The 15,147-nt window shown below is 53.4% G+C and overlaps 1 protein-coding gene across 3 annotated transcripts; it reads right to left on the bottom strand.

Moving 5' to 3' along the window:
• Nucleotides 1–139: 139 nt before the first annotated feature.
• TRIB1 (tribbles pseudokinase 1) lies at nt 140–7,679 on the bottom strand. 3 transcript variants are annotated; one of them, XM_026495417.4, is made up of 3 exons: nt 7,299–7,679; nt 4,978–5,270; nt 140–2,554 (listed from the first exon to the last, which is right to left on the bottom strand). In XM_026495417.4, exons 1-3 carry the CDS (start codon nt 7,656–7,658, stop codon nt 2,089–2,091), a joined length of 1,119 nt encoding a protein of 372 aa, XP_026351202.1. In that variant the 5' UTR covers nt 7,659–7,679; the 3' UTR covers nt 140–2,088. The 3 variants fall into 3 exon arrangements, with proteins under 3 accessions (XP_026351202.1, XP_057163722.1, XP_026351204.1); XM_057307739.1 differs by lacking the exon at nt 7,299–7,679 and adding an exon at nt 5,577–6,191; XM_026495419.4 differs by lacking the exon at nt 7,299–7,679 and adding an exon at nt 6,002–6,191.
• Between the last annotated feature and the right edge of the window lie 7,468 nt (nt 7,680–15,147).

Here is a 15,147-nt window from a genome sequence, read left to right as displayed (position 1 = left end):
ATACATAATAATCATCAGCTGTTTACTTCTGCCTTTCCCTGTGATATTCCAAACCCTGAGGCCAGAGACCTTTGCATCCCCAGCACGAAGTTGCACAAGGCAAAGGCAGATTGGACTCAAAAGGAATGCACTGCGCCTATTTACGAAACCAGATTTATTAAAATTTCTCTACAAGTCAGAAACGGTCGTCTCACTGTTCACATATATACACATGTACAGGAAGGATCTAGTGTTTCGAGCTTTCCCGGCAGAAGCCCCAGCCAGCCCAGAGTCCTCAGCCGGGTAATGTATCACAGATACAACAGTCGAGCAACCACGAGCACGTTAGTACGACAGAGGCTCTGTCCTCTCTCTTCTCCGAGTCCCATGATTCTGTCAAGGTAATATTGCCAATAATCATTCACATTTCACGTGGTTTTAGACACGCAGGTTATTCAGACAGACACAGACAACAAAACAAGCCTCAGAGCCAAAACAACAAAACGTATCGGACGATAGGTATAAAAGGTAAAATATATATGTACAAAGTACACAGTACGTGAGGTATACACAGCATTCTCACAATGCATGTTAGTTGTTTGCCTAGGCGTAGCCCTTAAAGATGACTGCCTGGTTTTGTGCCATTTTTTCAGAATACAGTATGTTTGGTTTACCCGTTTAACCACCTGATTTCAGTACTGAGACATTTACTGATATTTTGTGTGTTCTTGTTTTTTTAATGCGAGTTGCAGTTTTCTCCATTAAGCTCTAGCTTTTGTAGGTAGTGAGCTCCCATCTCTGGAAGCATTCAAACAGAGGCTGGATTCCCACCTGAGGGAAGCTGAAGGGCGGGCGGCGGAGGATTTCTGCTTTGGGAGGTGGCAGAAAGAGGAAAGAAGTCGGAGGAGATTAACTTTTAAAGCCTCTTCTGACTTTAAAGTTTTGGGGCCATTTCACTCTAGATGCTGATTACAGAGACGTATTCGTAAACCACACCAAATTTAAAATACGAACAACCCATCATGCAAAACTCCAAACGCACGCACAATGCCAGAGGCAGACCATATCCATGAAGGGTTAAAGTACAATCCTGGAAGTGGGTCTGAGAATCGTCTAAGACTATCCAAAATTCACTTTCTCTAAAGCACGAAGATGTTTAACATTTGCTCTTGGGAGAGGCGAGGAGAGCCTCTGCTTATCTTTCTCCTGCTAGACAAAATGCTCCACCCTGAGATGGTCTTGGGAACAAAGGCTAAATGTTGACAACGTTTGAGGGGAACCAACAAAGCTACCAGTTTCCAAGTGCTCAAGTTGACTTTACAAAATCTGCAGTCTCTCTGTCTGAGCTCAGAGTTCTGAAATAGCCAGGAGTTCAGATCTTTTGTGATGCTTCTCCACGGTCAGCTGGTAAGTGCTTTTCTAGCAAAGAAGGGGACGTTTCAAGGTCAGAAAGAAGGCATTAGTGCAAATGAGGTCTTGGCAGGAAATGGAGGAGAGAGTCTGGGTTCGTGGTTCGGGCAGGCTCCTATGCTCCTCAAACAGTCTGCTCCCACAACGGAGCAGGGTCATTGGTAACTGTGAGTGTGAAGAACGGGTGTGTGTTAAACCAAACCCAAAAAAGAACTTTCCAATAGAGAAGCTGGGGTAGCGACAGTCTAGCTCCCAAAGACAAGTTCGAAGATGGCAGGTTTATTGGCCCAAATGATTTGTCACCCTGTTAAAATATGGTTATTGCCCCAAAATGCCACTGTGCGACTCACTTCCTCTCCCTTTACAATGTTCGCGTTCCTTTCACTTGACCACGTGCTGCAGGATATCCATACTCTTTGTCACCTCAGGAGACGAGGAACCGCCCCACATCTGACAGCGGGACAGTTGGCGAGGGATCGTTCAGAAGGGAAACAACTTTGCAGGGCAGCCGATCAGAGCGTGTGCTCCTCAGATCCGTATAGTCATGCATCACAACCAACAGGAGGGTGCCATGTTGAGTTCAGCAGCTACCATCTTTATGCCATCACGTATCTGGCTGGCAGCACGCCGAAAGGCCTGTCCATCTTTAGAAATGGAAATGCCATGTGTGAGAATTATGAGGTTTCTGAGGTTTGGGGATTAGCAGAAGAAGGAACTAATGTCACTGTCCTCCTGGTATTCTGGGACAATCTGGTCTGAAGTTCCTATTTCTGAGTCGACGTAGCCAGGTTGCAAGACAGACTCGAACCAGGGATGGAGTAAGATCTCAGGAGCAGTGAGTCTCTCGGAGGGCTCCCGTCTCAGGAGGCTGCGAATGAGGCACCTAGCTTTGGGGGAAATGTGGTCAGGAATGCAGAACTGTCCACGGCGGATTTTGGAGAAGAGGGCACTGGGGTCTGAGTCATGGAAGGGGTAGCGGCCCACCAACAGGGTGTAGAGCATCACCCCTAGGCTCCAAACGTCGGCCGCCTTTCCGGAGTAGGTCCCCGTGGTGTTCAGAATCTCAGGGCTCACGTAGGCCGGGCAGCCATGTTTGTCTGACAGAGCATCGTCTTCCCCCTTGATTATGTGTGTGTCTTCTAGACTTTCCAGTCTGAGCTGGCTTCTGCAGGAGAGGAAACAAGCTATTACTTCCAGATCAGCTGCTATGAAAAACAAAGCCTTCTCTATAACAGCACCCACAGGCACTAAAGGCAAAGGCCTAAGGAATGCCATTTACCCCTTCATCCAGTAAGCAGTGCCCTGTTAACCACCGAGGACTCAGGATTTCACAAACCAATACAAACTGCAATAAACATTTGCAAAGTATCGAGAGAGCGCCCGGGGCGGAGGGTATGATGCAAAGCCCCAAATACTATTCATTATGCTAGAGCTTAGAAGAGATATCCTAATAGGGTTACACAATTTACAAAGTTCACATTGCAGAAGTGGGAGCTTGTCTTAGGGGAATGCTGACATTTTCTACAAAGCTATCAGGGAAGAACAGTATATCCCTACTTCTTCGGGACAGAGGGGTAGGGGGCCTGAGCATCCGACAGGCCCATCTTATTCTTATCACGCCACTGACTGCCAGGGCTACTCCGGCCCACACTCTGCCCTACAGAACATGGGGCCCAAAGTCACTGCTAGCATGCTCATGTCGTCAGCACTCCTGCTCGCGCAGACACATACCCACAGAGGGAACCCTGTCCACCTGGGCTCAGGCCGGGATAACTGTGATGGGAAAGGCGCCAGGAATGTTAATTACACCGAATGGGGTGTTTAATTGCAAGGAACACTTAGCCTGGACCAAGAGGTTATATAAGCGAACAGAAGCAGCTGCTGGATTTCAAGGGTGCAGGGCCCATCTGTACCCACGGACGGCCCACCAGCGCCTGAGCCTAGTTCTTCTACGTGGGGGGTTATCTATTCAGGTAACTGCTCAAGTCTGAAAAACATCTTTAGGCAAAGGCTCTCTTCTGAAGCTGCAGGTGTCTCCTCACTTGGACCCAGCCACCCACAGGTCATGGATCCCCCAAAGCCCAGAGCCACGTTGGGGAACCTCTATCATCTGGTGGCAGACTGTGCTCCTCCCTGCTTCTCTGAAATAGCCCTGTTTCAGTAAGTCACTTGTTGTGAAGTCGAATGCAAACATTTGGTACTGGCTAATGGGTCAATTTCTTTTCCTCTCAAAGGTCTGGTTGTGTTTTTTTTTTCTTCCTGCCTTCCTGTTCCCTGGAGTGTAGTATACATGTGCTAACTTCAGTATGTCCTCAGCCTGACCTCCCCGTCGTTATGTAAAATACCCATTGGTTCTGTAAACGGAAAATATGACTCAACCCACACTGTCTGCCCCTGATTGGCTGCTGTAGTACTAAAACCCTGCACCTGTGCTGGTTACACGACTAGCGTCAGCCTGCCATTGCTTAACCCTCGGGTTGCCAAACTCCGTGCACATGACATTCGCCTGTGCAATGCTGATTTCAAAAGCTAGTAAGGAGGTGTGTAAGGCATGTTTCAGAAAATACATCAACATATCAAAGGAGCATGTTCCAAGAATTGGAAACTTCTCCATTGCAAACACTTTGCTTTTCTTTGCTAATCGGTATGTTCCAACAAGTATTGCAAGGTCAGATATAAAGCGAGGCTTTATGGCAGTTCAACCCTGTACTCTTTCCTCCGATGTGGAGGTAAGGGGAAAAATGCACGGGTCAGGGCAGCCCCGCGTGAGTAACTGCAACAAATAATGCACACCCCTCCACAATTCCACAAGGGTTTCTTGCTCTTAATCTTCCCATAAGGGATATGGCCCACCTCTTAAAATCAGGTACGTTTTATTTCCTATGGCTTTCTGAATTCCCTTGCCTGAAACCTCAACTCTGAATCTTAATGTCTCATTATTCTCTTATCAAGCTCATCCTGTCCTCTATGAGGGAAGTCATGATCTATATTTAGCAACCAATTCCAGCCAACATCCATGTATTATTCAATGTGGCTATTTTCTGAAGATGTATCCAAACAAGAGGTCTAAAAAGTCACCAGAGAATGTGAAGAAAGTACTGGGGGCCAGCCTGAAGTGGGACAGAAATATGGTACAAAGGAGGAGGGCAGCAGAATGCAAATACAACAGCTTAGCTCTGTGATACTATCTACGTACAAAAAAAAAAAAAAAAGCCCCCCACTTGGTATAGCCAAGGATTTGAAATCTTCCTTTAGGCGTCAATGTTGTGAAGGACAGGTTGACCATTTGTACTGCAGAAGAACTGACCTTTCTGACAACAATGGGAAATAAACTTGATCCTGGAGTGGAAGTGGGGAGGGCATCCTGTCATCATGTGACATCCCACAGAAAGAAGCACCAAGGTGTCCCCAGGCCACATCCACAAGGGTGCAGAATAAACCATCCTTGGCCGTGGCTCCTCGGGAGAGGACTTCTAAATACTAATTGTGGGACAACTGAGCCCTTGGCTTTGGTTTGAACCCACACTCTGCACCTAACCACTTAACCTGCCCCGAAAGGCCCCAGGAGGAGCTGCGGAGGCTGCTCACCTCTCCTCCGTGGAGAAGACGAATTTCCTAAGTTTCAGGTCCCCAAGCACGATGGCCGACTGGTGGCAGTGGGCAACGGCGGAAACAATCTGCTTGAAGAGCCTGGCAGCCTCCTCTTCCCGCAGCCTCTTGCGGCTGCGCACGTAGGAGTGCATGTCCCCAAAGTCCTTCTCAAAGAAGACGTAGGCCTTGGTTTCCCCAAGGATCACTTCCACGATGCCGGTGATGTTCCTGTGTGACGGCAGCTGGGTGTAAGGCCTGATTCTGTCCTGGTAGTGTTTAATGGGAAACACCTGCAGAGAGAAGGCAACCCCCCCCACTTAGGAGGCTAGGAAAGCGGAGGCTACCTCCTGAATCCCAGACGGCAGCCCTCAATCTTTGGCCTTCGGTTGACAGTAAGGCTCCCTTCACTGACTCCCCCTTTTCTCTGCCGCCCCAGCTGCCTCTAACACCCCAAGCCAGCCACATCCAGGGGTCTGGGGTAGCAAATACCCACGGGTTACTATACAGATGGTTTAAAAGAACTGTCTTCTATATACGTTATCTCCTTTCATGAGGCCACCCTCCCCCCCAGGAGAGCTAGGCCCTAAAGCCCCCACCGTCTGTGGCCCTTCCTTGTTTGCAGGTGAGGCTGCTGGAAGCAGCTGACGGAAGGTTCCCCCCCTGGGATCTCCAGGAGCTGAAAATGCATGACCTCCGGCAGACCCAAAGCTCTCAGCACAGAGAGCACAGAATGAGGTGACTCTGCAGCCTCCGGGGGGAAGCAGGGGCTGGGGAACATGCAGATCTGTCATTAGTCAGAAGGAACAGATGACTCGCAGAAAGACTGTGACAACACAGCCTTAAACAACCTGCCTACAGTCTGACTCAGGTATAAGCAGCCTTGAGTTAAAATTGTCACAGGAGGGACATGGGATGTTCTCCATGGTTTTTACATTTGTTTGTTTATCTCCCTTCCCCCCCCTGCCCCGGGGAGGGGGCGGGCAGCTCCCACCACCACCTTTACCAGGGAAATGGGTAGTACCTCCTCTCAGAAACTAGCTGGTCTCTTTAAGGGCCTTTTGTTTAGTCCGGTTACTCATATCCTAGACTCAACTGGAAACGGTGACACATGGGCTGTCACCATCTGGATTCAGCTATTATCTGCTCAGAGGAACTGGAAGGGGTTGCACAATGGCCAGACCCACCCCACCTCTGAGGCCTGGCTGCCCTGGCCCCGGCTAGAAAAATCTCTCTGCCGGCCCCCCCCCCACCCCGCCCCACAGACATATCTTCCCCCAAACCGCTCTTAGCCCCAGCGACGGAGAAGAAAAGATCCACCCTCCCCCCCCCGCCCCGCTTTAAACTGGGCTGAGCATGTATTTGCAATTTCATTCAGGTCGGACAGTAGGTGGCAGCAGCTAGCCCGGGGTGGGGGGTGGCGGCTGGAGTTCAGGTGAGTTGCGGAAAACCCAAGAGCGACTTTAACTGAGGGGTGACCCTGTCTTTCGGTTGAAAAGGAGCAGCCCGGAGGCTCCTCAGGGATGTCTGAGACGGGTGTCAGGCTCGCAAAGGCTGTGGGAATGTTGTGCGTCTGTGGGCGCTGGGGGAGCACGCGGAGGAGCCTGTTTCCAGGAGTTGTGTCTCCTCCGGAATGGAATCTCTCAGGTTCAAAAGAAAATCGCTGGCCGGAAAATACAGACATGAATGGAAGCGAGGGTTCCTAGCCGGGGCGGGCTTTCCAACATTTCTGCGCCGGGCAAATCCCCCGCCCCGGCTGGAAGACCGCCTCGGACGGCTCTCTGGGGAGGACGAGGTTCTCATCCCGGCGCGCGTTCAAGCCGGAATCCCCAAGCCCCGAGCCTGACACTGTCTTCCCACCCCCTCACACCCACAGCTGAGCCCAGGTGCCTTGGAGCCCGGGCAAGACCGCTGCCAGCTGCTCCAAGCTCCAAGGAGGCACCCACTGCAGGGCGTCCTTCCAGGACAAGGGGCGGGGGAAGCCAGGAGAATGAGAGAAGGGGAATGGCATGGCCCTGGAATCCATTTCAATTCCACAACTTATTTGGAACGCCGTGCGCTAAACTGGGAGCTAAGCAAAGAACAGAGATAAAGCCACTGAACACCGCACTTCCTCTTGCCTGCCGAGCCCCCATTATACCACTCCATCCGAAATCCCTCAATCCCTCAAAAGGTGAACCTGGCCAAATGCAGCCCGCCACGCTCAAGTCACCGCAGGTGGCACCCAGGCCCCCGGCGCCGGCGGGCGAGACCCCAAGCACCTTTGCCGACCACCGCGTCCCGCAACCCCACAGGGGGGTCCCGACCCCCTGAGCGCCTACCTTGCAGCGCAGCTCCCGGCCGGTGTGGATGCACAGCGCGCGGGACACATGCTCGCGCTCCGCCAGGGGCAGCAGCAGGTAGTCTGCGATGCGGCTGGGCCCCGGCGCGCTCCCGGAGGCGCCGCCAGCCCCCGGCGCGGCGGGCGGCGGCTGTGGACTGCAGGGCGAGCCGGGGGGGCTGAGGTAGTCCGGGGGGTTCGAGCACTCGGAGAGGCGCGGGCACTTGGCCGCCACCGCCGCCCCGTCGTCCGCGTCCAGCAGGCGTTTGGCCGGGGCGCCCCGGGCGGCCGGGAGCAGCAAGGCCGGGCCGCGGGGCTGCGAGGCGCCGCTCATGGCAGAGCGCACAGGACCGACCCGCATCCCGTCCCGGGCCGGGCCGGCCCCGGCTTTGTAGGTCCCGGGATCCGCGCGGGAAGGCGCTGCGGGCTCGGTGCAGGCGCCGCGACCTACTCCAGCGGGCGGGATGGACTTTGCAGACGGAGTTCGGCTCAGCCCCCACGGGGGGCAAGGCAAGAGCCGCTCCCGGGCGCTCGCGTTGCACGCGGGAAGCACGCTGGCGGCGCGTCCGGCGGGAGCAGAGGCCGGCTCGGGTCCCGGGACCTCCGCGGGCACCGGCTCGGGGCGCCTGGCCGGAGGCGGCCGCCGCTATTGTTGTCGAGGCCGCCGACAGTCCCGGAGGCAGAGGCGGCGGAGGCTGGTGTTCCCGAGGTCCGGAGCCGCGAGGGCAGGATTCCACAGGCTCGGCGGAGCCGCGGAGCCAATGCACTTCCCAAAGCCCGAAGTCCCGGAGAGAAAGCCGGAGCAACTTTTCCGCGGCGCTCGGGATCCTGCGCGCTCCTGGGCTCCCGGCGTGTGTGTGAGCGAGCGAGACGCGCTCGGAGAGAGTGACTGAGTGTGAGTGAGTGTGTGCGCCGCACCGATCCCGGCCAGTGCACTCCTCCTTCTCCTTTTCCTCCACCTCCTCCGCCTCTTGGTGACTCACGCTGTATACACACACACACTCACAGGCCGGGCTGTGTAAACAGTTGGGAAGCCGGGTTGAGCAATGAGATGGCTGCGACGACTCGGGCCCTGCCGCCCGGCGAGCAGTCACCGAAGCGGAGGGAGGAGGCCGGGGCAAGGCGAGAGGAGGGGGGAGAGGAGGTGGAGCTGGGTCCGCGGGGGCAACGGGGGTGGCCCGAAGGCTGGGGATGCTCCGGGGTGCGCGCGCTTCGGCGCAGGTGGTGTGTCCCGAGCCGGCTGGGACGCGCGCACACACCCCCCAGGCTGGGACTGGCAGGAGGCGGCGCGCGCCCTCCCGCAAGCCCGGAGCTCCGCGCTAGCAGCCGGGGGAGGGGGCGGAGGAAAAGTTCCCGTGACGTCAGGGTCCCGGGGAAGTGGGCGGGAGGGGCGGGGCCGCGGGGGGCGAAGCGAAAGCTGATTGGTGCGCGCTCCTCATTCACACCGAGCACAATGGGCTGCGGGCACGCGCATCACGGTTCTCGGCACCAGCCGCTCGCTGCCGCGGGACGGTTACGCCGTTCGCCCTAGAGATCCCTCCACCGCCGCGCGCCTTGAGACCTCGGATTGGAGCTGTAGGCGCCGCCCAGGCCCGGCTGCAGCCGGAGGAAGGGAGGATAGGAAAGGTGATGAATTCCAGAATCAGTCATTCACCCCCACGCGGTAGTTCCGGGGAAGACCTGTGCGTGGTAGTGGATGTGGCTTTTTTTTTTTTCCTTTTCCTTCCCCCTCCCGGCTCTAATCCCCAGCGTCTGTTCGCTTCCACAAATAGAACCTTCTGTTCGATGAAATAAAAGCAAACACTGGGCCTTCTGCGCTGCCTCCACCTCCACGCCCCTCCCGCGCCTGCCGCCCTCCCGGATTGCACGGAAATAGCTTCTCCAGGCTCCCCGGCCGCCCCTTCGCGGTGACTCGCAGAAAGCTTCCTGAGCCGAGGCCGGTGGGAAACAAAGGATGTGGGGAGCTGGCGGAAGGGGCCCACGTGGCTGCCGCCGGATTCCTGCCCCCTCCCCGGCCTCCGCACGCGCAGCAGGGTCTGGGGCCCCGGTGCCAGCCCCGGTTCCCTGGTGGGCGGGTAGGGGAGTAGAAGTCATTCTGGCCACCGACTGTGATACTGCCTACACGCGGACATCCCTACCAGGTTGTGTACGTACATTCGTGCAACGTGATTTGGGTGAGCATGAAATGTGTGCCAGACCCTGCACCAAGAAACCTCCATAAGAAAATAAATCTGCCGTTTTTCTCTCTTGAGAGAACGAGGTCAATTTGGAGTCTCTGGACACCCAACATAGATAACTATTTCAGAGAGGCTCTGCACGCCTGCTAAACACTTAATTTTCTAAAATGAGGTGGAGCCCCAAGGATAAATCCTTTTACATATTAAATCTCCATTCATTCAACAAACACCAATTAAGCATCTACTAAGGGCCAGATGCTGGGGATTAGAAGATGGAAATGCAAATAATGCTCACATTAATTGAGGTCTAGAATGTGCCAGGCACTGTTCTTAGCACTTTACACATAATACCTCGCTTTGGTTTTACAACCAGCCTGTGGGGTTATTTTTTGCCCCATTTCACAGAAGAAGTCTTCAAAGATTTAAGTTCCTTGCTGGAGTCCAATAGCTAGTGAGTGGTGGAGCTTTCAGGCTCCTAAGCAGTCATGGGGACTCAGGGAGACATGACAGTGTGTTTGGGAGAAAAGAGGACTAGGTAGGAGTGCCAGCTAGAAGGCAGCATCTGACCTGGGGACATGAGGGATTGTGAGATCCTTGCTGGGGCCGGGGAGTTGAGGAAGGGGGCAGGAATGGTGGCTATCAAGGGAAGGCAGGTTGGCTCAGAGGCCACGGCGCTTTCAAGGGTGGTGGGAGCTGAGACCGAAGTCCCGATGGGCTCCAGGGCCATACTGAGGAAGGTTGCCCTTGGTCCTGTGGCCAAGACAGAGCCTACCTGAGCTTTTCCTTCTTTCAGTTCTTTCTGCGCCAGTATTTAAGATCCATTGAGCTGCCCGCTGGGCACCTGCGCTTGGATGGCAACTTGACAGGAGCCATCAACACCTTCCTCCAAGGGGTACGCTTCCTTCTCTGTCTTGGGAGAGAAAGGCATCACCACCACCCACCCCACTCACCCTCCGGGGCACTCATTTCCCCTTGAATCTGCCCTTTTCCCATTCCCCCCAGCCAGTCTCTGGGGCCATTCTAGACCTCTCTGAGCCACCCCCTGCCCTCCCCTGTGCAGCTCTCTGGGGCTGCCCCTGGCAAACTGTTTCCCATGCTCTTTTGCCCACTAGCTTCCAGCTGAGTTTTCCAGTGGGAGGTCGTAGAGGGAGACCGGAAGGTGGGTAGCTGCTACTTCTTCCCTTTGTCTCTGCTCAGGGCACTGGCCGCACCCCTTTTGTGGCCCTAGCCCCACCTAGGCAGCCTCTCTCTGTATGGCTATTGGGATATGCTGCCAGATCCCTCTTCTGGATCAAAGAATTTATTCCTCCAGTTGCTGGGATTGCCTTTTGGGAGCCTTTCTTGAGAATTGCCCTGACTGAGAAGAGCTGCCTTGCCCAAGGTCACACTCCGTTCCCAAGAGGTCTATGTCCAGTGGTTGGAGTAAAAGGGTCCAGCCTTCTTGCCCCAACATGGTTGGACTCTGAAGGGCCTCCCAGCTTCAGACCTCCCAACTGACGGTCACCGGAGGCCCTCCTTGAGACTGCACTCAGCCCAGTTTTTCCCTCTGCCCAATCCTGTTCATTCCCTTCCCCTCCAAGAGCATTTCCTGAGAAGCCTCTGCATGCTGCTCTCCTTCTCTGACTCTGGTTCTCCAGGAACCCAACCTTGGCATCCCTTCCTCTTCACTGTCCTGCTTTATTGTAGGGACTCTGGCTCCTGGGATCAAGTGACACCTCTTTTGTCCCTCTAGGCCCTCCCGTGGCAGCAGCTTCCTGATGTTGCTAATCTCTGGGTTGCCCCCACAACACACACAAACCATGTTGTTCTGTTCTTTCAAAACTTTTGTAAATAATTCTCCGCTGTTCATTTTTTCAATTCTTCCTGGCCTGTTGCATTTCCCAACTAGACCCCGATGGAGACCAACCCTATACTTGTCCCATGTCCATCCCCTCCTCTCCACTCTCACGATCTTTGTTCAGGACCTCCCCCATGGGTTTCTGCAGTAAGCTGCCTACTGGGTCATTCATTCATCCCTTCAACAGCGAGCCCCCGCTCTGCCAGCACACCTATGAGGTGTTGATACAGTGGGGTACAAAACAAAATGTGCCCTTTGCCGCCTCATCCATTCTCTGTACACCTATCAGAGTACTTTTTCTACAACTTGAAACTGATCATATCAGGTCCCGGCCTAAAACTTTGCAGGGACCCTCATAAAATCCAAATGCGTGGAAATGGAAGCCCTCTTCTCTGGCCCCGCTTCTCCTCCCAGCCACACCTTTTTTGTCTCCTTACCTCTACCCTCCCCTTGTCAGCTCCTGCCAGGGTCCTAAACATGCCATGCCAATTCACACCTCTGCACTTTTTTGCCTGGGCTGATTCCTCTCACTGGACTCTCCCCACTCCCCCTGTCAATCTGATGAACTCCTATTCATCCTTCAAAACACCACTCAGATTTCCCCCAGGATGACCATCAGATTTAAATGTCCTCCTGGGTGCTGTTGAGTCCTCCATCCAGGTTTCTTTCATGGCACCTTCCACTCAACTGTGTTCCCAGAGGGCAGGGGCCATGTTTTATTCAGCCCTAGATCTCCAGTCCCCAGCCTAGCGTCCATGGTAAAGGAGGAGCTTCGTAAGTGTCAAGCAAATAAACGCACTCGGGGCAGAGGGTCACGCACAGGGAGGTTGCGGAGGGAGAACAGGCATTTGGGCAGAGATGGGGGCTGAGGAGTAGGGCCCAGATTTCAGAGTTGAATGTCCAGCTCCGGAAAGCAACAGGATGTGGTTGGGGAAAGAAAAAAGGGCTTAAGTTTTTGGGGCCTCCAAACCCGGATGTCTGGGAGGATGGACAGGTACCCTTGGCAGGGCTGAGATCAGGTCAGCCAAGGGGACAAGTGAGCTAAAATTGTCTTGATTTCATTGCTGGGGCTTTCTCTGCTGGCAAAGCCTGAACAGACCTTTTTCAGATACTGATTTGAGGAAGCTCATTCTGGGACCTCAGTTATCTCACCTTTGAAATGGCATAGTAAAGGCCAGCTTTTGCTCTTCAATGAGGTTCTTATGGAAACAAATAGGGACCAAGATTTGAAAAGTACTTTTGAGGTATCTACCCATCCACGAACGTGATTATCAGGTATGGGTATTCCTTGACTGAACTATGTTCCTTTAGTCAACAGATGTTCATTAAAGGTTTGCCAGATGCCGGAACTGAAAAAGGGCCTCTACTATGAGAATCCAAATTGACAAATACAAATATTTGTAGATAAGTAAACAAGATGTTCCTTAGGAAGCAATTCTTCCCATGTTATAGGAGGGTCTACCACGTGATGCCATTAGCAAACTCCTTTGCTGTACTTTTTATGTGGCTTGGTAACAATGTAGGCACCTAGAAGCAAGAATCACGGCTGTGCGTGAGTACACGTGTGTGCCCACCCCTTGCCTCAGCACAGCGCCAAGCGGATACCAGATGCTCGGTACATGGTGAACTGGGGAAAAACTGATTTGCCTCCAACTTTTCAGGAACTCACATATTACGTAATATGGGGAAAGCTGCATTGATTTCTCTGGACAGGGTTGGACTCATGCGCTCAGGCTCGATTCGTTTTCATTCATGCCCAGGTAAGTGCCCGGCAGTACTATGAGGAAGGTGCTAAGCAGTCTGCTTATTCAAAAATGCCGGGAGATCCCTGGAGCTGAGACCCCCTGCTTCACGGCATACAAGGCTTCGCGGCCACGCACAGGATGCATGATGCTCCCTGACCCAACAAATGAACAGCAACAAAAAATCAGGACACATCGAAGGAAGACAATATAGTGCTTAAGACAAGGTCCTGGGGCGCCTGGGTGGCTAAGTAGGTTAAGCCTCTGACTCGTGATCTCAGCTCAGATCTTGATCTCAGGGTCATGAGTTCAAGCCCCACAGGGGACTCCATACTGGGCGTGGAGCCTACTAAAAAAAAAAAAAAAAAAAAAAAAAAAAGGCAAGGTCCCAAAAGCCAGGCAAAAAAACCATTTACTAAGTTCCTTCCATATGCTAAACCTTGGCCTAGTCTCTTGTTTGACATTCAAAATAATTTCTGCCATTAACTCCCAGTCTGAATTTGGGCAGGTCATTTCCCCTCTTTGGAATCACTCTTCTCCTTTTTTGCATGAAGATGTAAACTGGTGGTTTTCAAGCTGGGTTCCTGGGAACCCCAGGGCTTCAGGTTGGCACCTTAGGAAGAGCACAGGGCGCAATGTGGGATTCCAGGCTACCCATTCCAGGTTTTATCAGATGTTCTACATTATGCTTCTTCTGTAAGATCTTGTTTGAGAAAAGTTTTCCACTGCTTTAGAGAAAACAAGTTTGAAAATCACTGGTCTGATGATCTCTGAGGCCTCACCCATCTCTAACACTGATTCTTTTATTCACTGTTAGGAGTCAGGAGCTCACAGGGCAGATCCAATCTGCAGCCATGTTTCGTGAGAGGCCCCTGCAGTGATGATGCCTCCTTGGGGAGTGAGGCATGCCCTGTCTAGTTCATCACAGTCCCCACTGCTCCTTTTTGCAGAACACCTGCCACCTCACATTTACATTAGCAGCCTGGCCCCGGAGGTGTTTGAGTTTGCTTCTTCAGAAATGCTCCCCTGAGATCCTCTCTTCCCATGAGACCCGCCACTGATGGCAGAAAAGAGAGGGCTTCAGAGCCTGGAAGCAGATGTCCCCAGTCTAGAGGGAGCAGGGTGGTCTAGCTCTTTCTTCCTATCCGCCCAGCCCAGAAGACCACTGTGGCAGTTTGAAAAATATCACTGCAACTTCTCTGCCTCTTTGCCCTTTGAGAGGCAGCGTGTCTCAAATCTGGGCAGGCTGATGACCGCTTTGACCAATCAGGTACGGTGAAGATGCCTCTCTGAGACTTCTAATAAAAGGCCACGTGGCACCTGCGTTGTTCACTGGGACACTGGCCATCGGAGCCCTGTGTGGCCAGGTAAGAATTCTGTCTCCCCTGAGAACACTGTGCTGGAGAGGCCACAAGTAGGCCTTCCAGATGATGGACCCAGCCAAGCCTGTCCTGCAGCAGTCCCAGCCCAGCTGCCAGACAGGTGAGTGAGGAAGCCAGCTTGAGAATGGTCCTCCAGCCTCAGTCGTCTGTGCCTTCCCAGCTGACGCCCCCAGAACAAGCAAGAGCCATCCCCACCATGCCCTTTCTGAATTCTTGACCTCAGTATTAGGGTGGTTCGTTACACAGCAATAGACGATGGGAACAACATTCTGGAAGCATTCTGGATAAATCAGGAGGTCTATGAGACAGGGCCCCACCAGCCCACAGGACACCTTTAGATGCTATCTAGAAAAGGATGCCCTGTCCTCTGGTTGGGTACCACCCCCACACTGGGGCAGAGGGCTCGGCCAGCAGAGTGCAGGCTGGATGTCACAACCATGTGACCAGAGACGCCTTCTGTTCTGCCAGGATCAGTGTAAGCTATGCTGATGGGAATGGAGGCATTTTCTAAACACTCATATAATAGCCCTATAGTCCCTTGAACATCTCCCAGGATTTGGGGGGGCCCCTGTGCTCAGACCTTACTACTTCTGCCTCACCAGTGATCATCTTACCACATGAAGCAATCATTTAAAAAATATACGGGGCTCCCGGGTGGCTCAGTCAGTTGAGCATCTGCCTTCAGCTCAGGTCATGATCCTGGAGTCCTGGG

The sequence above is a fragment of the Ursus arctos genome, unplaced genomic scaffold, assembly GCF_023065955.2.
Source record: "Ursus arctos isolate Adak ecotype North America unplaced genomic scaffold, UrsArc2.0 scaffold_6, whole genome shotgun sequence".
Lineage (NCBI taxonomy): Eukaryota > Metazoa > Chordata > Mammalia > Carnivora > Ursidae > Ursus > Ursus arctos.
The sequence above is the reverse complement of the archived record's forward strand: the minus strand, read 5'-3'. Positions and strand labels throughout refer to the sequence as shown.